General features: G+C 35.2%; 3 protein-coding genes across 8 annotated transcripts; 2 read left to right on the forward strand and 1 right to left on the reverse strand.

Moving 5' to 3' along the window:
• The first annotated feature begins 124 nt into the window (after positions 1 to 124).
• Positions 125 to 2,120, forward strand: LOC106172099 (spermatogenesis-associated protein 24). Its single transcript, XM_013552693.2, has 5 exons — positions 125 to 284; positions 688 to 750; positions 1,113 to 1,243; positions 1,417 to 1,487; positions 1,764 to 2,120. Exons 1-5 carry the CDS (start codon positions 153 to 155, stop codon positions 1,979 to 1,981), a joined length of 615 nt encoding a protein of 204 aa, XP_013408147.2. The 5' UTR covers positions 125 to 152; the 3' UTR covers positions 1,982 to 2,120.
• On the reverse strand, positions 2,059 to 17,505 carry LOC106172110 (PDZ domain-containing protein 7). Of its 6 annotated transcripts, none has more exons than XM_087011444.1 (20): positions 17,383 to 17,505; positions 16,120 to 16,696; positions 14,481 to 14,660; positions 13,918 to 14,092; positions 13,499 to 13,690; positions 12,959 to 13,106; positions 12,617 to 12,701; positions 12,351 to 12,380; positions 11,802 to 11,931; positions 10,122 to 10,360; positions 9,546 to 9,647; positions 9,153 to 9,257; positions 8,715 to 8,860; positions 8,472 to 8,563; positions 8,133 to 8,311; positions 7,766 to 7,804; positions 6,555 to 7,065; positions 4,376 to 5,025; positions 3,945 to 4,045; positions 2,059 to 3,533 (listed from the first exon to the last, which is right to left on the reverse strand). In XM_087011444.1, exons 2-20 carry the CDS (start codon positions 16,487 to 16,489, stop codon positions 3,396 to 3,398), a joined length of 3,612 nt encoding a protein of 1,203 aa, XP_086867570.1. In that variant the 5' UTR covers positions 16,490 to 16,696; positions 17,383 to 17,505; the 3' UTR covers positions 2,059 to 3,395. The 6 variants fall into 6 exon arrangements, with proteins under 6 accessions (XP_086867570.1, XP_086867564.1, XP_013408159.2 ...); XM_087011438.1 differs by having other exon boundaries at positions 9,153 to 9,260; XM_013552705.2 differs by lacking the exon at positions 12,351 to 12,380 and having other exon boundaries at positions 9,153 to 9,260.
• A 478-nt stretch (positions 17,506 to 17,983) lies between these two features.
• LOC106172118 (radial spoke head protein 3 homolog B) lies at positions 17,984 to 21,403 on the forward strand. The gene is made up of 7 exons (XM_013552716.2): positions 17,984 to 18,223; positions 18,802 to 18,889; positions 19,124 to 19,411; positions 19,613 to 19,816; positions 20,036 to 20,198; positions 20,353 to 20,633; positions 20,855 to 21,403. The coding sequence occupies exons 1-7, from the start codon at positions 18,123 to 18,125 to the stop codon at positions 20,972 to 20,974; spliced, it is 1,245 nt and encodes a 414-aa protein (XP_013408170.2). The 5' UTR covers positions 17,984 to 18,122; the 3' UTR covers positions 20,975 to 21,403.
• Positions 21,404 to 21,535: the final 132 nt, after the last annotated feature.

Genomic DNA, 21,535 nt, shown 5'->3' on the forward strand with positions numbered 1-21,535 from the left:
TTCGAAAGTCATTTTATGTGTTTTTTTATAGGTTTAATAACCGATCAAGGTGAAAACCGAATTACACATATTTGAGAACGTAATAACGTGGTTCGAGATCGAGACTTCAACGAGGAAAGTCTTATGGTGAAATATGACCTTGAACTAGATTTATGAACAATATGGCGGGTCGCGATGTTGGGTTTTCAAGTGGTTTAGATGTGCCGTCACATGTATTGGTTTCTAAACAGTTGCAGGACGTGTTTTTGGCGCAGCAGGAGGCAGTTAAACGCCTCCATGAAGTGGTAATATTCAATCGGTTTCGCATACGTAACTAATAATACAAAACCTATTTATATTGCAGCATTTAATTTTTTTAGAGTTCACTTGTAATGTAAGTAAAGTTGTAACTTTTAGTCAACTTGTACTGAGCTATTTACCAGGTTGTATTGTCAGTGTTGAATAGGTAAAAATCTCTTACTACCTGAATATTAAATTGGAGCTCAAAATACTTAGTTCCGAACTCGATAGGTCAAACTTAGTTCATATTCACTTACAGTAACAGTAAGCTTATTAGTTTTTGATCACTCAGTTTGATAAGAGTTGTTTAATAGATCATTTAATAGCAGTGTGAGCAAAAACACCGAAATTTCTGAACAATGTCATTCATCACTGTCATCTAAGTTGGATCTATTTATTTGCCAATAGAGCAGTAGCAAAGAAGACAGTGTGCCTTTGGACAAATACAATGCACTAGTTAAAGAACTTGAGGTGAGTAAATTTAAAAGTGGTTACATAGTGCATGCACATGTAGAATATGTGTATTGTTTGTTTGCAGTTCATATATATTTTCATTTCTGTGTATTGCAGGGTTTTAAAAACTTTGTGATACATGTAATCTTAAAATTTTCATGCTTATTTTGATTTTTTCTGGCAAATTAATATATAACATTTCCAAGAAATTGTGTAGTGACAGTAAAGGCTTGTTAATTGTAGCAAAGAGAAATTTAGTAAAATTTTCTTTTTTGATCTCTTTATGTTGAATGCATCCATATTCATCTTGCTTAGTGTACATACGAACATGTTTTAAATGCTGCCAAAACAGTTATTTTAATTGCTCTTTTTTGTTCAAGGTTGAAAAATATGAGCACTCAAAGACAAAGAGCAAACTAAATGAGATATCAGACAAACTTGAATTTGCTCTTGGCGAGATAGAAGTATTAACAAAGCAAATAGAGAGAGAGAAGGCACAGTTTCAAAAAACGTAAGGTCAAATGTATTTGCTTTTGACATATAGATGAACAACCACGTCTTTGTTGCAATCCAGTGTTTATTATTATTTTTTATTATTATTTTGCAAAGCTTGAAATTTCTCATTTTTAATAGTGTATTTTTTTAAATAATGTTCACCAGGTATTTAAAACCCATCTGTTGCAGGTTTGGACTTCTAAAGAATCAAGCAATGAAAGAGACTAGTAAAAAGATGGAACTAGAGACAAAATTTTCAGGTAATTTCATAAACAGGCCGTTTATTAAAGATGAGGTTATAGTCATTAGTTCTGTTTTGCAGACTTGTTTCTTGTTGAGTGAAGTGTTTTCTTCTTTAACAAATAGCAAGAGTTCAAATTACCTCCTTAATATTCATTTTTTACTTGTAATCAATTCATTTATATTTATTTAGTATAAATATATATTTTGCAGCACTGTAGTTCAGCCAAGTGCCCACTTTTTACTCCAAATAGTTAAAATGAGTGATATAGTGTTGACTTCCTTTTCTTTTTTAGAGATGGAAAAGCAAAAGGAGAAGCAAGACGATGATTTGCAAACAAAAAAACAAGAAGTCCAGCAATTAGCCCAAAAATTGAAAGATGAACAAATCAAACATCAAAAACAGTTGGTAGAGCTAACCTTGCAACAGCAGCAAGAGCAGTACATTGCTAATTTGATAAAAGAGGATGATCTAAAGAAAAGAAAACGACAAGTTATGCTCAAGAATACTTGAGACTTTCATTCAGATGTACGTAATATTATATATTGCAACAAATTTATACAAATGATTTTAGAGTCAAACTAAATAAGCTGTTTTGCTTTATTTATTAAACATGTTTTTATTAATATATTTTAATAAAGATTGAAAAATATCTCGAGTTATTTAAGTCATCAAAACATAAAATCCACACAATGCTACAAAAATATGCTCCAAAAAGAATTGTTCATCTGTTATGATAAGATCACTCCTGCTAGACCTAAGAAGTAATTGTCTAAAGCTATCAGAAATGAAACAAAAAATGGTTTTGTTTGATTAAATTGCATTAAGTATTCCAAGATAAATTTTAGTTTTTGCGCGTTAATCTAAGTCAACATGAAAAACTGCATTTAAAGGAAATGGAGACTCTTGTCTCTTAAATACCTTCCTCAAGTGTGAGATATTTACTCCAATCACCACAGAAAAAGCCTTTAAAGTGGTTAATTGTGTGATAAATAATTTCGAATTACACTGCTGCAAGTACACATGTATACCTTTGTAATGTATCATTTGAGCAAAATGTCTAAAAATTAAAAGACCGTAAGCTTTCATAATGACTTTGATATAAAAAAAAGTTATAAAAGAAAAAATTCATCCAATGTAAAATTAAGTGTAACTGTAAAACCTATTATACATTAACTGTAACTGAGTCAGTTACGCACAAAAAACTGATCGATATAAAACAATATAATTCCATTTTGTCATGTAAACAAAAAAAATCCATTGCCATAGCTTGTGGACAACCATAACAAAAGTCAAACCTTAAACATTGTGAAAAGTGAAGGGGACAAAGATATTTCACAACAATTGACAGCTTGTGTTCACAACCACTGTTTTTGGCAAATATTATTATAATAGCGTGACCAACAATATATGATATACATGGTATTTTTAACACTCATTTGACATTAGGATATTAAAGTATGTCCTTAAATGTTTAAACTAGAGATCCATAGATTGTAAAATTAATATATAAGTAAACACATCTACAAGTCAAATGTGATAAATGCAAAATGTGTGAAAAAAGGGACGGCGTCATTAGACACAATGTGAATTATATGAAAATATACATTTATATAGTGTAAAAATATAACGTCTAATGCATGTATCTAAAATATTGTTCTGTGTTATGCAAGAAAATCTGCATAACTGGAATTTCATGTCTAATGCTTCATTTGTTCAATTGAAATCACAATAATTCAACTTTTTTGAAATTCAGCACTTACTGTCTTACATGCTTACCATAGTCCAAATCATCAGAGCGAACAACAAATATTGCTGCCGATATTAATTTTGTCTGCTGTTTTACTGACATCATTCCTGGCTGAATTTTCTTATCTAGTGCTACATTTTAAATTGTATTTTACAATAAAACCTAATCCACACCATATTAGTGAAGTGGTACCACAACTATTTCCATGGTGGTGTTGGTTTTATTATTATAAGCTCTTCTAATGATATCTACAGCTTGAGGATGGGTCACATCTTGGAGACTTTCGCCATCTATGGAAATGATTTCCATGCCACTCTGAAAAATTGTAAGAAACGACTTAAAAGATGAAAATTCCATACCATAAGCATATCAATTACGTATACTTTATTGCATGATGTTATAGTATCATAGGATCACTGCCTTTGAAAGTAACAATGCTTCTTAAATTTTAACTCAAAAACTTTCAATTTTATCAAATTTTTGCCTGACCCACCAATCACACTTTATACCAAATATACAATCACATCACACCTGTAATTTTCAGTGCACCTTTTTTAAGTAATTTTTCAGTGCAGTGAAATAACAACCCAAGTTTTAAAAGTTACTAGAAATTTTAACTCCCCTCTATCATCAGCATTCCTCTCCCATTTCTTTTAATGGAAATGGCACAGGATTTTTACTTCCACCATGTGTGGCTGTTCTGAGAAGGATCGCCAGGCAGCTTACCTTGAGTATTCCTTGTTCAGCTGCTGCACCACCAGGGAACACTTTCTCCACTTTCACAGTGGGCTGGGTCCTGCTGTCCTTGCCGCCTGATATACTGATACCTAGAGATAAAATATTACATAAATTTATGCAACTGATAAAGTTACTGAGGACCAATTCAAACTCTTGGGGATTTTGAGCAGCATAGCTTCTGTCGTGAAATTCCATGAAAATTCAGGTACATAAAATTTGAAAATATAATGATGCATTTCAATTCAAATGAATTTTACAGTAATTTACTTGTGACATGGATGTTATCTAATGTGAATTGAAAACCTTTTTATTGGGTTTCTTTGCCATATACATATATATCAATGAAAAATTACAGGGTTGTGAAAGTCATTTCAATAAAATTCTCAACAATATCAACTACAATTCAACACCAGACCAACCTAGAGATCTCACATTCTTCTGCAGCTCAATTGAAAGTGTGGATGGAGCTTCAACAGTTTCTCCATCAGTGAGATCATCCTCCTCCATGGGCCCATCATGAGGGGGAGGTGTGTCAGGGGGTGGAGGTGCTGTAAAAGACGCCGCAGATCTGGACCTGCTAGAGGACCTAGAGGTATCCATGCTGCCTGAGGCTCCTGCTTCCTCAGATAAAGCCACAGACAGATGAAAATCATTATCATCATCGTCGTCGTCGTCATCCTCCAGGGTACAAGCATCTTTTTCAGCCTCCTGTAGAGAAGAGTGAGCAGTTTGTGTGGATACAGACTCTTGACTGGTCCATGCTGTGAGAGCACCAGGAGGGGGTGGAAGTGTGGATGTTGCCATGGCAACATCTGTGAGTTCCTCCTGGGGTGGGGGTGGTGGCAGTGGGGGTGGGGTGGCAACATCATAGTGACTCAAGTCTGCTGGTAATGGATTGTCACCCGTATTTGGCTTGGTTAAGGTAATATTTGGGATGGCATAGTGTTCTGAAGTGTCCTCAACCTTGTGAACTGTGGTATTTTCCTCGTTTTGTATTGTGGTATTTTGGACTTTGTGCTCACTATCATTAACATCTAGTTGTCTTCTACCATTATCACTATCTTGTTCCCTGAAATTTGGAGAAAACTTGAGAAACTGACAAGAAAATTTACACAACTATAATACAATGTCTAAAAAAGTGCTGAAGATTGCTAAATTTGACATTTCCATTAATAACACACTGTTTGAAATGTTATGTACCAGTATAACATCTTTTGGCTCACTGTCTTCAATCCATTACCTTTGTTTTGATTCTACAGTTTTAAGTTTCAATAAAAACTGATGCATATCTCAATGAAATGGAAAGAAGCTAATAAAGAATAAAGAAAAATTCCATTTGTGGTGCAAATAGCATGCACATCTCCAAACAATCATATGAAAATAAATAGATTTCTAAGACTAGGTTCCCAAACCTAGATCAAGCTAACAGGATCGATCCATCTTCGAGGGGTTTCTCGCTATATTGCTTTCAGCTTAAGCAGCTTAGATGTCTGGCACACCTACTGAAGCTGCTAAACGATATTTAATTACCTCCTATCAGCTTAAATAGGTGTGACACACATCTAAGCCGTTTACAATTTAATGAGGATCCCCTCGGAGATAGATCAATCTACAGTTAGTACAACAGGGTCTGGGAATGGTCCCAATAACTGCTATCAAATAAATAATTAGGGATATCTTAGCAGAAAAATACTTTTTGGCATGATGCATCAACCAATCAAAAGCACAACAATCTTAAATAACAGCAATGACACTAAACAAAGTTGCCCCAGCAATGTGTGCTGTCGCACTTCACTTTTGCTAACATGCCAACTCATAAATCTCAAATATCATATATGGCAGGATTTTTTCTATTTCAAGCAAAAGTAACTCATAACCCAGTGCCTAAAATACTGCTTTCAAAAATAATAATAATAATAATAACAATAATAAGATAAAATAAATAAAAAAGCATTCTTAAACAAACAGATACAAATGCTAACCACGGCAGAAAACAAACCACATTCTTTATACCTTGTTACAAATGGGTTGTTCTATCATACCTTATGTGTCTGCAGATAATATAAGTATAAAAAGGAACCGATCAAAAGCAATGATTAGTGAGAAGCAGTTCATGATAACATTCTAAAGCCAAGTGCTTGTCATAACATACTAAACCATGTATTACCCCACCTGTTACCTTCCTGCTGGTAAAAAACATATTTAAAATAATTTTAATCATAAAACACTACATGCTGTACATTAGGCTAAATTTCATATCTAAATTTTTTGTTACTTTATAATCTTATCTAAAAACAATCTGACAACTAACAGATTTTCTCAATTAGCTAAACTGGCATTTACTAAAATGACAGAGCTTAAGAACTAGCATATGCATAGCATCCTCTTTACTTCAGCCATTAGTCATGACATTAATCAATGTGTTTGCTGTGACATTGTGTTGGATGTGACATCGCATAAAGTGTGACAGTGCAAGTGAGGCATGCTTTTGTGTTAAATGTTTTATAATATAAAGATAGACTGCCTATGTGTTGGGTGTGACACTGTGTTGGGAGACACTGCAAAAGGTGTGACATGAAGTGTACAGTCAAAACTTACAATCTCCCTCGACTGTCCGTGTAATACTGCACACCAGGTCTCTCCTCCTCCTTTTCCTCGTCATTCCCTGTGAAAGTCACATTGACAGTTTCATAGACTGGGTTCTGCTCCACCCTGGGCCTCAGGTGCTTCTTGTCCCTCTTCACCACAGCATACAACTGCTTTGGAGATGAATTGATCGATGATGGCAGACTAGGGTTAGGTTCTCTTGAGTTGGATGCAAGTGGTGACACCTTTAATGGAGTGGAAGTATTCTGTGATGGTGGTGTAGTGTTCAGGGATGATCCAGCTCTCAGTTCCGATTCAACATCTGACAGATCATCATCATCTACATCCTCATAATCCCCAGCAGCTTGAAGCTTGGGAAATGGGACTGTTTCATTGCTCTGCTTTTGGCTCTCCCTTTTTCTCTCCTCCATCTTTTCTTTTCTAATTCTTTCTAAGGCCAGTTTACGCTCATTTTCTCTTTCACGTTCTTCCTCTGTCTTCAAGCGGAATTGGCCATGGGAGACTAGTAAGTATAAAACATTATTTGCATGAAATAAATGTAACAAAAGATAGTATAATAAAGATATCTAGTTGAACTTGACAGAAAAAATCATGAATTAATCTTCATTAATTTCCTTTTAAACCATATTACATAAAAATTGCAAAACCAATATCAAACATAAAAAACGTGGTATCATAATGAGGTACTACAAAGTATATCGTATCTTTCAAAAGATGCACCCTTAAATTAGCATGTAAAACATACATGTATGTATTACATCACCATAATAGTGTGAGTGAAGTATGTTTACAACATCCACAGGGCACATTAAGGTGTCTGAGAATAATTCAGTTCACTAAATAAAATTTAAAGTGTATTACATTTAAGTTAGTAAGAGAAAAGAATGATTAAAACTGTTGGTAGAAGTGAGATACAGGGTGATAAAAGGTAAATTACTTTAATTAAATTTAATTTCAACATTAAAATGTTTGACAGCTACAGAGCAGAGTGGTATCAGTAAAGGGTTACTGGTGAGAGTCATAGACCACTGACAGGAGAAGTGCTAAGGAATGACAAAAAACTGTGCTATAGACCTCTTTATAATGCAAACATTAAAATAAGTAGACATTAGTAAAGCCATTCATCTGTGATAATACAACAGCTACTGGGGTGTATAGCATCTAAGAACAGGTGCGGTAACTTATACAGCCCTGTGCCTTACTTTGACTGCTTGTTTGCTCTACGTCCATGTATGACATTCCTACATCAAGCAAAATATATGAGACATATTGTGCTACATGTGACTACTGATGTATACCAGCTATTCCATAAGCATAGATCAAACTACCAAGTAGATGGGATGAATTGTGGGGACAATTTATCCAGTGATACTTGTGTTCTATGTTCAAAACAATTTCTACATGAAGCAAATTTCATGACGCTGTACATGATTGAAAGGCAAAGCAGTAAACTATTTCATATAATGCCTAGGTCATGAAATTCCTGCTTGAAAACTCTGATACAATGTGTTGTCACAAAGCCTGTGTTTACGTAGGAGTTTATATCAACTACAATGTATATCCTCTCACCTGATACAGGTTCCATGATTTGTTTTCTGGGTGCACCAAAGTAAGTTTTTCCACCTGACCGTCTCATTGGCATGGGGGACGTGGCATTCATTACATACGACAACTCCTCATAAGCCTCCAACTCCTGACGAGATACCATGCTGTCAAATCGCCCTAGGTCCGTGGGGTAGATCACACCTCTGGAATTATGCAAAACATCGAAATATCAGTTATCAATTTATTCCATGTTATTTCTTCTATAGGAGAACTGTTACAACAAAACAACATGATCTACACAGTAACTTTTAAATGGTTTCAGTTGCCTGTTGTCAAACCACACACTAATTTTCCCAAACATACCTGATCTCCCGTAACAAAAGCATCTTTTCTGGTTTGTCTAAAATAGCAAGTATAGGGGGCACCACTGACTCTATGTCACGCTCCTCCAAATACTGAAATACATAAAAAATTATTGGTAACCTTTCCAAAACCTAAAACATTATACCCAAATATAACCGTAATTACTTGTATAGACCAGGAGATTTATAGTTGATATACATGTATATCTTTCTGTGTTATACTGACAATGAACCCAAACCTTACCCTCTTGACGTGCCGCACTATGGCAGCAGCCTCATCCTCATTGAGCAACTTCCTGGCCATGTCCTCCACCATCTTGAGTGCAGACCCCTGCATGGCTTCCTGCAGCATCAGCTGGGTGCCGACACCTTTACCAAACTTCTTCAGGTCTGTAAATATTGTATCAACAATATCCATATGCTAACAAGGATCTAAAGATGAACAAACTTTCCAAATATTACCAACATCTCTTACTTCTGTCTATAATATTATATAATATTATAGGTGCAAAATCCAGTTGATTATGCTTAATGAAACTTTAGCTAGTAGTATTCTATTTGTAAGAAGATTGTGTCCGATAATCGTGATAATTATCTCACTTGGCTCTGCTGTTTTATCACATGACATGTTAAACTTACTGCTTTAACTTTAACATGAAACGTTTTGTTGTGACCACCTTACCTCCATTTTTCTTCCCATCTGTTTCATCTAATTTCTTATCTTTATCTCCCTTTCCTTTCTTCACAGCTGCTTTAGATTTATCTTTAGACTTGCCTCTAACAGACCCTGCTATGATTGTAACATAATAAAATCAGTTAACTATTACTGGAATTCTTAACATCAATTTGTATCAACAAAAGAGTCTTCAAACTACAATATTAGAATATAAGGCTGAGCAAAAAAGAACATACTAAAGAAACAATGTGTGGAGGAGTAAAGTGAAAAAAAAAACACAGTATATAAAGGTTGGATAGTGTATGTCACCCATGCACCGAGTCTAACATAAAACCGAGCAAAATAAAACACTAACGGTCTAATCTATAGCTTTCTATGTCTCATTTTGAAATAAATCACCTTGAGAGCTGTCAGATGTTTTGTCTTTTCTGCCAAACAAAAGTTCTCTGAATGTTCGGGAGCGTTTCACTTTCTTGTTTTCTTTGGAACCTTTATCAGCAACTGCAAAAGGTATGATATCTAAAACTACTGCGTGCAGAGCTAGAATAGTGGTACAACATTTAGAAAATGACAGCAAGACCATTTATTAAGGCAGAAGAAACAACTAAATGAAAATGCTGACATGCATTTGTGCAAATACTTATAGTGAATAAGACACTAAAAATGAATACAGAATGGCATTACCCGTTAAAACTGAAAGACATATTAGTGCAAGTGATTAACATGACCAAAAAAAAACAAAAAAACATTGTAACATGCACAATATTGAAATGCATGAAAAAATCCAAACAATTGTAAGCAACTTTTGATGTGAATAAGTCCTTAAATGTGGCAGTAAAAGATGGTAGAACTTGGATTCAGAACTTTGTTGTCATGGCAATGCAAAAATCTATATGTTGAACTGCAAAACTTAAAATATCATTTACAAAGTGTGTGTAAGCGCGCACCAGTGCATGTGTGTGTGTTCTCTCTCACCTGTCTCCACCCTGAGACTCTGAGTTCTCTCCACAGTGGCACCTTTGTTAGCATTGTTGATATTCAGAGCTTTCATCCCCATAGGTGTCCGCGGCCTTTCCCTCAGGGTGGCGTTTGGACTGCCCCCTGGTGAGCTGTCCTGGTAGGAGGTGGAGGGGCGTTGCAGGTAGACATCATCGTGGTGGGGCATGATCAGGTCCTTCTGGGCTGACAGCACTTCCTCGGTCTGGATTGCCATGCTTGAGGTGAAATATTACATAAAATATAATACAGTACAATACAATTTGATTTTATATACAACTAAAAGCATCTAATTCATCCTGTGAGTATAAAAATATCGAAGAGCACAGAATGAAATATTTTAACCCCATAGGATCCAGTTAATGCTGACCCATAAAGCTCTGCTGTGCCCAATTAATTCTGTGAGCTAGCCTTGAAAAGCCGGGTCACCTCAGTAAATTGGTCATAATTTTTTTGTTTGCCTTTATTACCCATACAAAGTATACATTTTTAAAAAACCAATATTTCAAGCTAAATGAAAATAGAATTACATTTAAATTTAACATGCAGTATCAAAAGTTATAGCCGGTTAAAAACTACATTTTAATTTGGCAACGGGTAAAATAAAACAAAGTTGATTTATCTTATGCACATCAATTTTTTATTTCTACATACATTTGCCTGAAAATTCACAGGGATGATGTCAATTATAGTAACTTTCAATTCAGGAAATTTCAGCAATTTATCTCTATCAATTTTCAAGTTATGATCGTTTTGCTATCAGGCATACCAGCTTTTCAGCTCACCTGAACATCGTGGCCAGAGCTGAATAGAAGTCAAATTTTTACACCATCTATGACAAAAATATCTTTAAAACTTATATCATGAATAAAGGAATATCATCCCCACTGACTATATCACTGTCACTCGTAAACACCTTATCAGTGTCGTAGTTTTCAATCATTTCAATAACAGTATTCATTCACAGGCCCCTTCCGTAGTGAGAAGTCACCATTTTGATTTTACTTTCACCAGCTAGGTCTAGAAAATCGCCAATTTCTCGCTCATATATATTTCTATAGTCCTTTATATCATAAATAAATGAATATCAACGCCACTGTCTATGTTACTGTCACACGAAGACTTCTCTTCAAAGTCCGGATTTTCAATCATTTCAATAACAATATCCCTTCGCAGGTCCCTACCGTAGCGAGGAGCCGCCATCTTGATTTTACTTTCTCCAACTAAGTCTTGAAAATCGCCGTTTTTTCGTTCATATATATTTCCATCGCCTTTAAAAATGGTGGCAATGAGAGACAAGAAACATACCCGGATGTTAAACTATATATCATTTCATGACTCACGATACAAAAGAGTACAGAAGACGATCTTTCCAAGATACGCACATATGCGGTTCTGGGCGTTTGGGGTAAACGATAATTGAACCGCACATATGCGGTGACGGGCTCTATGGGGTTAATGCTTAAATACAAGGTGATATATTTCTTGTGCTAAAGTTGAGGATTTAGCAAGAATTAGAAAAACAGATTATCAAAAAGATCCATAAGACTAAAATACTACATTTTCTCTGACAAAATGGTATTTACAACATCGGTACTCAAAGAATGGGTTAATACATGTAGATAACACATTTGAGATAAGTTGTCCAGATGTACCAACCTATAGGACTCTCCACTGGGAGTGGGGCTGGGGGTCTGAGTGAACACCTCCACTTTACTCTCAACAAGGGGCGTGTCCTCTCTGAGATGATAACTGCTGTGTGGTCTAGGGGGAGGGGCGGTGGCAGGCCCTATAATATACATCAGTATTGGGATAGATACAGTCTGCAAGAACTGTCACTAACAATTAAATAATTCTCCTGAGTTTTATAGTTTTACATAAACAATTTGGTCTCTGGGATCTTCTCATAAGTTCTTACACTCATTACATAAAAATGCATTAAAACTACACAACAGCCAGCAAAAAATAATTAGCATGTATGATGGATGGTGTGAAAATGAAACATAATATGCAATTCAAATCCACAAAAATCATATCATTTCTATTGCTACTTTCAAAATAAAAATAAACAAAAAATGAAATATAAATAAAAATAAAATCTTATTTGTTCACTTTTGCATCAACAAATCTACACAGCACCCAACTTAAAAACAACACACTCTCACAGGAAAAAAAACTTGGAAACCCATCTCAATCCATAAAGTTTACCTTCTGATATCAGAGAATCTGAGTCTGAACCTTTAAACAAGACATGCACATTGTTCAACTAAGTTAGGTGAATAACATTCATGTGAACACTAATAAACTTCCATATATATATATATCTTATTCTAGTACTATGAATCCCTTTTTTCATCTACAGGATTTATACAGCTCAACTTGCACACCCTTGCATTAGACTATCTATTTTGAATTTAACTAAATTGGAAATATTTCTGAAGTAAGGAAACAAGGAAGGTATGCCAAAAACTTACTGTTTCTCCTCCTTCTCCTTGGTTCTCCGTCAACCCAGCTATATTCAGCATACATCTCTTTATACACAGGGAACTTTCCAATGTGCTGTAGAAAATAGTTATAAATGAATACATGTAGAAACAGTAACTTTTATCATTTCCTGCACAACACTTTACTTCCTTCAATAAATGATAAGAGCAATAAATTCTTCCTTTTTAATATTATAGTTAGAAACCTCTATCATTAAACAGCATATGCATTCAAAAGTAAAACATTGTTGCTAAATCAGTTTAAATTCAATTATAGTTGTTATATTTTGTTACATTATATATAATGAGTAGAAGCCCTGTTATTGTTGGTACCTTTATAGTGAGTATGAGCTGTGACTGTGTCTGCAGAAACTCTACAGCTCTGGAGTGAGTGATGCACTCAAAGTTCTGTCCATTGACAGCTATAATCTGATCCCCATCCACAATCCCCTTCTCCTCTGCCAGCCCTCCTGGATCAACTCTACAGACAGAAATATAACAGTCAATTACTAAATACAAATACATATTATAGTCAAGTCTACGATTTACACAGATAAACAGATTGTGAGATTTTGTTGTGATCCCCATCAACTATTTAACCCTAAATTTAATAAGCATCAACTGAAGATGACATGAGCTTTAAAGAAATATAATGGCTGAGTCAATATGACAAAAGTCAGAAACCAAATATAAATACACAGTAACACACCATAAATTATCAAATCTTTCAGTACAGAACAGACACACAAAGCTTCACAATAACAGACACAGTACAGCACTGAATATGAGACACTTTTTTTTGCATTTTTCGAGGTAGAACTCCCCTCCTCTACATAAGGATGAGATACTAATGAGACAGTACACAATACTAACTTTGACACATATATTCCCAGTCCATATTCACTGCCCCCACGTATGTTTATTCCTATAAACTCTCCTCGCTTTGTAGTGGTCAGATTCACTTTCTTGACACCATTATCACTCTGTTGGCTGTCCAGTGGAATGTGAAGTGACCCATGGGGAAAAAACTGACCATCAACTATCTTGTGCTCATTAGTGTCAAACCTGAAATTTGGAATAAGTAACTGAGGTTTATCTATTCAAATGGATTAATAATAAGTTAAAATAAAATCTATATGGTTTATCTGCTACAGCAAAATCAATTTTTTTTCTAAATTTTCTTAATTAACTTACTGAAAACTGACTTGGTTAGAACAATCTGGAACAACTGGTTATTTTGGTACAGTGGGTAAAGTTTATACCAGAAAATAATTTCAGGCCAGCATATTTACCAAGATGTCTTCTCTCTGGCATATTTGAGCCCTGGTATCTTCCCAGTTCTCTTCACTGCCAGTTTGAGTCTGTTGCTGCCAGTGAGGACCCTCACAGCACTGCTGGAGGCCACCTTGTCAAAGTTCACATTGTTGGCTTCAAGGATCTGATCCCCCAACTGGAGACCACTGCGATCTGAAATAGAATATTATGCCACAGACATTTATAATGACTCCGTACACAATGTCACATTCTTTGGCACTGTCACACACTATTAAATCTACAACTAAAAATATCTTAAATCACTTTTGAATATCTGATATACAACAAATATTGAACACCCAGACACAATGATACAGCACCTCATCTGGCCCACCTAACACACTTTTTCTCTTGATTTAATCACTACTTAAGACTCAGAATCTATCCTATTAATATAAAACCCTAGACATGCAAATACATTCCTCCCATCTATCTAATCTCTAACTTATTACTTAACAAAAAATCATTCCCCGCCCCCAGTCACCCATTATCACCTCCATCCCCCCACACATACATGCCCCTCCCCCCACTGCCTCCTCACCTGCCACAGACCCAGGGTCAATCTCACTGACATACACCCCCAGTCCATGCTCTGATCCTCCTCTAATACTGAAGCCCAGAGACTCATCAGGATGTTTGTCTATGTTCACAGTGAGGAATGAACCCTGCTCCTTTCTGTGTCCTCTGTTCAGGGGCAGTGTCTGGTAGCCTGAGATGTGACCTGGGAATAGAATGCATGAATGAATTACTACTGATTTAGATACAAAAGTTTCAACTCACCAATAAACTTGGAGTAAAAAAGTTATAAATGAAGACAGGTCCACTTTAACAAGATGGTTGGTTTTGGTTACTTAAAATGTAAACAATGAAATGATCATGCTGAAATAGGAGAAAAGCCTAATACCTCAAGAGCAAATATGACTAATATCCTAAACTGTGAATTTATTTTACCTACCATTAGCACTATGGCATCTCTTTGTATACATACTTCCAAGTTTTAGAATCCTCACAAGACACAGGTAAATGAAACTTAATTTCAAAGCTGCATATTTTAAATATTTACAGCTACTGCTATAATTTCCTTTTCTAAAGCTATATGCCAATAAGCCATTGAAAACACTCTTTTAATAGCATTCTAAGAGAAACATAGGTTTCTTACAATTTCTGCAAGATAAAACATATCATATAGGGGGCTGTATATTAGCTTAAATCTTTGCCTAATTACACGATGACTGATGTGTTCTTGTATGAATGTTTAACTTGATTCTGTTGTTTACTTCACCTGCAATAAAATCAATGCCCTCTACTTAATAGGAACAACTACCTGATCACAGTTTACATTGATCTCTTCACAGCAACAATCTTCTATTATTGATAAAACATACACCTGTTAGTATTGATCAGTGCAGTCAGGGAGACTCTCTATAAGTTTATTAACAAACCTGTACCAGTATAATCAATAGGGGCATCACACTATCCAATACCTGGACACCACTATTCTGAATTGGGCCCTAAACCAGGATTGAGATAAGCGTGTGTCCTTTCACATAAAGTAGCAGGTTACATAACAGTGATAGTGTTCTGGTATTAGATGGTGCCTATCAAAAATAACACGATAATATTCAGGTATGAACAGACTGTTACACAAGTCCTATAATACAGTACCAGTGATAACCTTCAGTTCTTGGGTTGCTATCTACCTGTAAAGAATGACTGATAGTTGCTACCTTAAAATAATGACAACCCCAGGGACAGACTACAGAAAAAGTTGTGTGAAGTAGTGCATAGTGAAGATGGCATGTTTATATTTATATAAAAAGATTTCATTGTAAAATAATATTTATCTCCCCAATTCAATAAATAAAATTACATATGGAAAATGTTTTACTAATTTTGATATAAAGAAAGATAAGATTTACCATAAGTATCAACCAGCCACTTTTTGACTAACTGCCCCATTTGTATATTCATACTTTCAAGTCTAGTTAATTGTTAATAAATCTGTAATAAATATACTTGACCAACATCAGCTTGAAGTGCTGTTCTTGCACCAGGGTGTCAAAAGTTGATCTAATCAACTAAAATACTAATCCTATATTCACATTTATTACTTATAAAAGCGAGCCAACTAGTGACATTAAAAGAAAAAATATATTTACGAGGAACCCCCCATTGCTTACCATTTAATGCTGGTCTTGACTTTTGCCTGGGGTGCCCAGTGGAATGTCCTGCAGAGTGGGTCCCCCTGGTGGAATGTATTGGTGGGACAAAAGGATGCGCCATTTTATGATAGGGCGCCAACTGATCATAGAGACTCAAGTGTGCTGCTGGTATTAAATTGCGTATGTCCTTCAATAAATCCAGTTTGACAGGAGTATCTAATGCTGACTGGAGACATTGTACTAGTTTATCCACTCTCTTGTAAGACTGGTATTCTTTGAGTACATTGTAGAGATAATCGCGGTCGTCCTCACTGAGCAACGAGTGGGCTTTCCTGTAAAACTCCTTGAGTTGCCTTTTACGCAGGGTGCTGGTAGAGCTGGTGGCCATGTTGTATTAGGTGTGACAATGTGCTAAGGAATGCAATGCACTACTTGTGGAACTGGGATAGATGTGACAATTGTTCTGTGGGGTTACTTGTATTTGTCATTGTGTGCCAGCCAGCTACTTGTAGACCATACAGCAATACACAGCTGTTGCAGCTAAGTGTGCATAGTAAAACTCATTTTGATTAGTGAAAACTCATTTGGCTGTTTCCTGCAAAGCAAAGAAAGGTAAAATTAGTATGAAACAATGTTTTTCAAAAGTTTTAATTCAATCTTAAAATTGTCTAGGTACTGTGGTAAGTTTTTAGATTGGAAGTAGAACTGAATGCCTTTCATACAATTTTTTCTTAAATATGTCCAAATTAACGTTAAATTTTTAATGAAAATTTTTGGTTATACAATGGTTATCGCCTATAAAATCCACTCAATGTTGCAGCAAAAAGTAATAATATCATGACATACATACACACATGCAAGAGTAAAATAGATTAATGTGGTGTGTGTAAAACACCTTTTTAAAAATCTGTTTCTTACAATAAAATCAATTACAAGTTTGCTTTGGGGCAGATACTGAGTACGGTTATTATACAGTACGTGTGTATTAAAAATACCTTTACGGTCTGAAGCAGTTGCAAAACCTGAATTATTAAAAACTTGACCAACATCACTTTCTCAATACTGCCATGTATAAAAGAGAGAACGAGCTCCTTGTATTACCCATGATCATCAAATCACAAGTCAATACCAAAGAACATTTATCGATCGTTGACAGTTATTTCTTTGTAACGCAACTGCTCCCTTACTCATGTTACTATTCTTCTTTATCAGAATTTTCAATGATTTGTAAATGGCAAACTCATGTTCGGATGTCTATATGGCAAAATACCAGTTACTTACATTTAAAGTTTCAGTGATACATGCGGCAACTGAGCTAGCTGGTACAAACAACTCAGACAAGCCTCCAAAGCACACCTGTGTAAACTGTCATGGCTGCCGTAGATATGACGTCAGACATCAACAAAGGAGCGCCCTCTCCAGGGAATAAGTATCTGCGCATGCGTTCCTTTTAAGAAGCCTTCTTAGGATACAAGATAGGCCAACAGTTTGTTTTGAATGAATCGAACTATTCTAGTGACATATTTAGTGGATAATCACCTACGATATATTCGCTAAGAAGCAGATGTGTAAAGTGAGATCTTATTTCTTTAGGAGACTTACACAGTAGTATGTCTTGAAAGACTTTCTTAGAGACATCTGGTGGCTGTCGCTTAGCAACTATTGACATAAACAGGTCAATCAAAGTTGTTTTGTATCCGCTCATAAAATAGTCCTCACTTGCACAAAATATTATAGAATTGAATGATAGATGTCATTTTCAACCAGTAGCATCGTTAATTATTGCATATTATACAATTTTTTGTATAACATTTACGATCATAAAGCATAGAAAATATAGCATTCAAGATATAATTCTTATGTATTCATCCTCAAAGTGAGGCGTCCAATTGATGCTGTGTTGATTAGTGTTTTGGTCGTCCATTCCACATTGCTAAAAGGAGAGAGTTGCTGATTGAAGGGGTTTTAGTTGATATCTCTCGCACAGAAGGACATTGTTTTGGTGATAAAAATCTGGGAAGATGACTACATTATTACCTCAAAAGACTGAAGGGACATACACCTTTGCTAGTCAACCAAGAGCTGTACAACAGAGACGAAAGTACAGAGAAACAGAACAGCAGTAAGTATTGCTATGATTATAATAAAAAATATGTAGATCCATGATATTATTTATCGACATTATATGGACGTTGTAAAGAAGATCAATATATTTATCATCGTCCATTTTGAACAAGAAAGTACAAGTGTCTTGATCAAGATTTACAGAGGGTCTCGTATTATAATTAATTACAGAAAAAGTCTTTAATTATAGAATCGGCATCAGTGTACGCTCTTCTTAAGATTGATATATTACAAAATAACATTGGCAATACAGTCTGCCAGTCTCCCTAAACAAAACTGATTTTCAGTCAGCCACTTGATTACAATGACATTTACAACATTATAGATTAATTTTCTGTTGTGATCTAAGAAACCTACCTATTACAAGAGGTAGAATATTCAGTGTATGTCCCATGTTATATTGAAGTGTATTTCATTTAAGCATGTAGATCATGTAATGAAAAAAAACTGCCTAAAATATTTTAGTTATTTTCAAAATATTTTTCAAAGAAAATATAAATTATTATTGCAAGTTAGTTGTAATACTTCTCCTAGTAACGGATGGTAGATAATACTATTTATTTTTCTTCTTTTTAGAAATGAAGGTCCAGCACCATATGGCAACATTATGTATGATAGAAGAATTGTGCGAGGAAACACATATGCACAACACACACTACCAGCAGTAAGTGTGTTTGTCATATAAAATGATAATTGATAGTAAAAGAGTTTAACAATTCACAAACACAAACATGATTCTGGTTTGACATATTGAGGCCAATTTTTAAAAATGAAAAACTCACACTGTCCAGAATCAGTGATCATTAAATCAAAGTCTGATAAAATTTTTATCAATATAAAACCTACTTGAAAGTTGTGGAAATTCAGTTGATATTCCCATCATCCTGTGTCACTCCAGAGAGCACAGCCAGACCCTATTGAGATTCAGAGACAACAAGAGGCAAGGCGACGTGCAATTGCTAGAAAAAGAGCAAAAGAACAGCTTCGTCCCAGATCTCCCGAGGCAGTAGAAGGGCGTAAGCACATTGATGTTCAGACAGAACTGTACTTGGAAGAACTGAGTGACCGTGTTGAAGAGGCTGATGTTGACTGTCAGACAGATGCCTTTCTGGACAGACCTCCTTCTCCTATGTTTATCCCGGCCAAGACTGGTGTGGATATTGCTACACAAATTCTAGAAGGAGAGGTGAGAAAATCTTGCTATTAAATTAAATTTTTCTAGTTTTAAAATTATTATTTTAAATGTAATTTATTTTAATTGATTTTTTAATGGGGGGCAGAGAAGGCAAATTTCTTATCAGATGTACCAGCTTTTTTTTATTTTTATTTATCTATATATTTTTATCAAATTATTTTAAAGTATATGCATAATTCTATTTTTTTTCAGCTTTTCGACTTTGACATTGAAGTCAAGCCAATTCTGGAGGTGTTGGTGGGTAAGACAGTGGAGCAGTCTCTGTTGGAGGTAATGGAAGAGGAGGAACTGGCGAATCTTAGGTCGCAGCAAAGATCCTTTGAAGAACTGAGAAACGCAGAACTTGTGGAACAACAGAGGCTAGAGGAACAAGAGAGGAGGCATAGAGAAGAAAAGGTAAAGATTATACAGACAGTTTGTGACTTAGATTAGACATTTTCTTTAATGTTATGTTTTAAAGGTGGTGGATTAAATGTGTTTCAGATGAATTTTGTTAATATCACAGGCTATAATATCTCAGATATAGGACATTCAGCAGCACAGGACCCCACTATTACAACATATGTTTGACTGAATAAGAACAAAATGATTTACTCCAATTTTTTGTATGTCTAGGAACGTCGCATGAAACAACAAAGAGAAATTCTTAGAAAAGAAAAAGAAACAGCAGACAAAATTGCTGCGCGTGCCTTTGCCCAAAGCTACCTGGCAGACTTGGTGCCTTCAGTTTTTGGAACGTTATCGGACAATGGATACTTCTTCGATCCCATTGAAAGAGGTAGGTCCACACACCAAGTTTTGCTCTACCATTCTTTTAAATTTATTAGCCATTTTCAGATATTTGTTATAAGCATCATTGTGATAATTGTCTTGGCGTGAATGATCGTATATAAAGAACAATTTGATTTTACAAAATTTAAATTGTGTTACAGATGTTGAACAAGGCTTTATCCCATGGCTTATGGAAAGAGTGGCTGAGAGACTTGAGAAACAGAACCTTGGTCGCCTGGTCGTGGATGGCATTCTGCGTGAAGTGGTCAAGCAGCGGTGGGAGCATTTTAAGAAGTATGAACTGACCAGTGAGGTGGCAACAAATTACCAGGAGGCTGTGGACCAGCTGGCGGAGACTGTGAAAGCAGAGGGTGAAACTGAGACTGCCCCAACGACAGAGGGACAGGCTGGAATTGAAGTAACGATAGCTGAAACAACTGAGGTAATTGTCAGTTATTATTGCTTATTGTATTTATATATTTAATATATATTTTATTGTCCATAGTTACCATTACATGTTACATACATGTTTGCATACACTAAAAGATTAAATAGTAAGATGACTTAAGGTAATAAGAGTCTTTAATAGATCACTTAATACTTTTTCAAATTATTATTATTATTTTTAGAAATAATATATAATATTTCATTATAACCTTCCAGGCTGAAAAGACAGAAGCTGAACCTGAATCACAACCAGAGACAACAGAGGCTGCTGAGGAAGGAGACGGAGGCGGGGAAGGGGAGGCTGAAGAAGAACAACAACAGCCTGTAGAGGAATAGAATTAAAGATTACCTATAACTTGAAAATGGACAAGTTTATATTTTTATTACTGCAAACAAAAGAAAAGTATTTATTTTATTGAAATTCATGTTGTATTTCACAATTGCCACTACTACCAACCACTTCCATGTTTTGAAGCCGAACATTTGTTGAAAATGTGACTACCATATCTAAGGTGCAGGAGGTCCATGCAGGAATAAAAAAAGAAACTTTTGATTGAAGCTTCCAAATGCATCTTTCAGTTTTATGGACTGGAGAAATGCTTTTAGCTTCTGATTGTGTCCAGAGTGTCAACATGTTATTGTAACATATGTGATATTTTTCCGTCCATTAGCCAAGTATAGTGACTTGTTAATATGTAAGTTTTAACGTATTCATTGTACATAGAATTTCATCTTGTTTACATCAAATAAAATATTACAAAATAATGGTTTTCTTTGTCATTGGTAATTTTTTTATTGAATGGTTTTCATACCATGTTTCTAACAACTGCTTGTCACTAAACAAAAAATAAAGGAACAAAGTTTTAGATAATATCTCTTAGATAATTTCTCTTTACT

The sequence above is a fragment of the Lingula anatina genome, chromosome 1 (assembly GCF_051362555.1).
Source record: "Lingula anatina isolate TDL-2025a chromosome 1, LinAna3.0, whole genome shotgun sequence".
Classification (NCBI taxonomy): Eukaryota; Metazoa; Brachiopoda; class Lingulata; order Lingulida; family Lingulidae; genus Lingula; species Lingula anatina.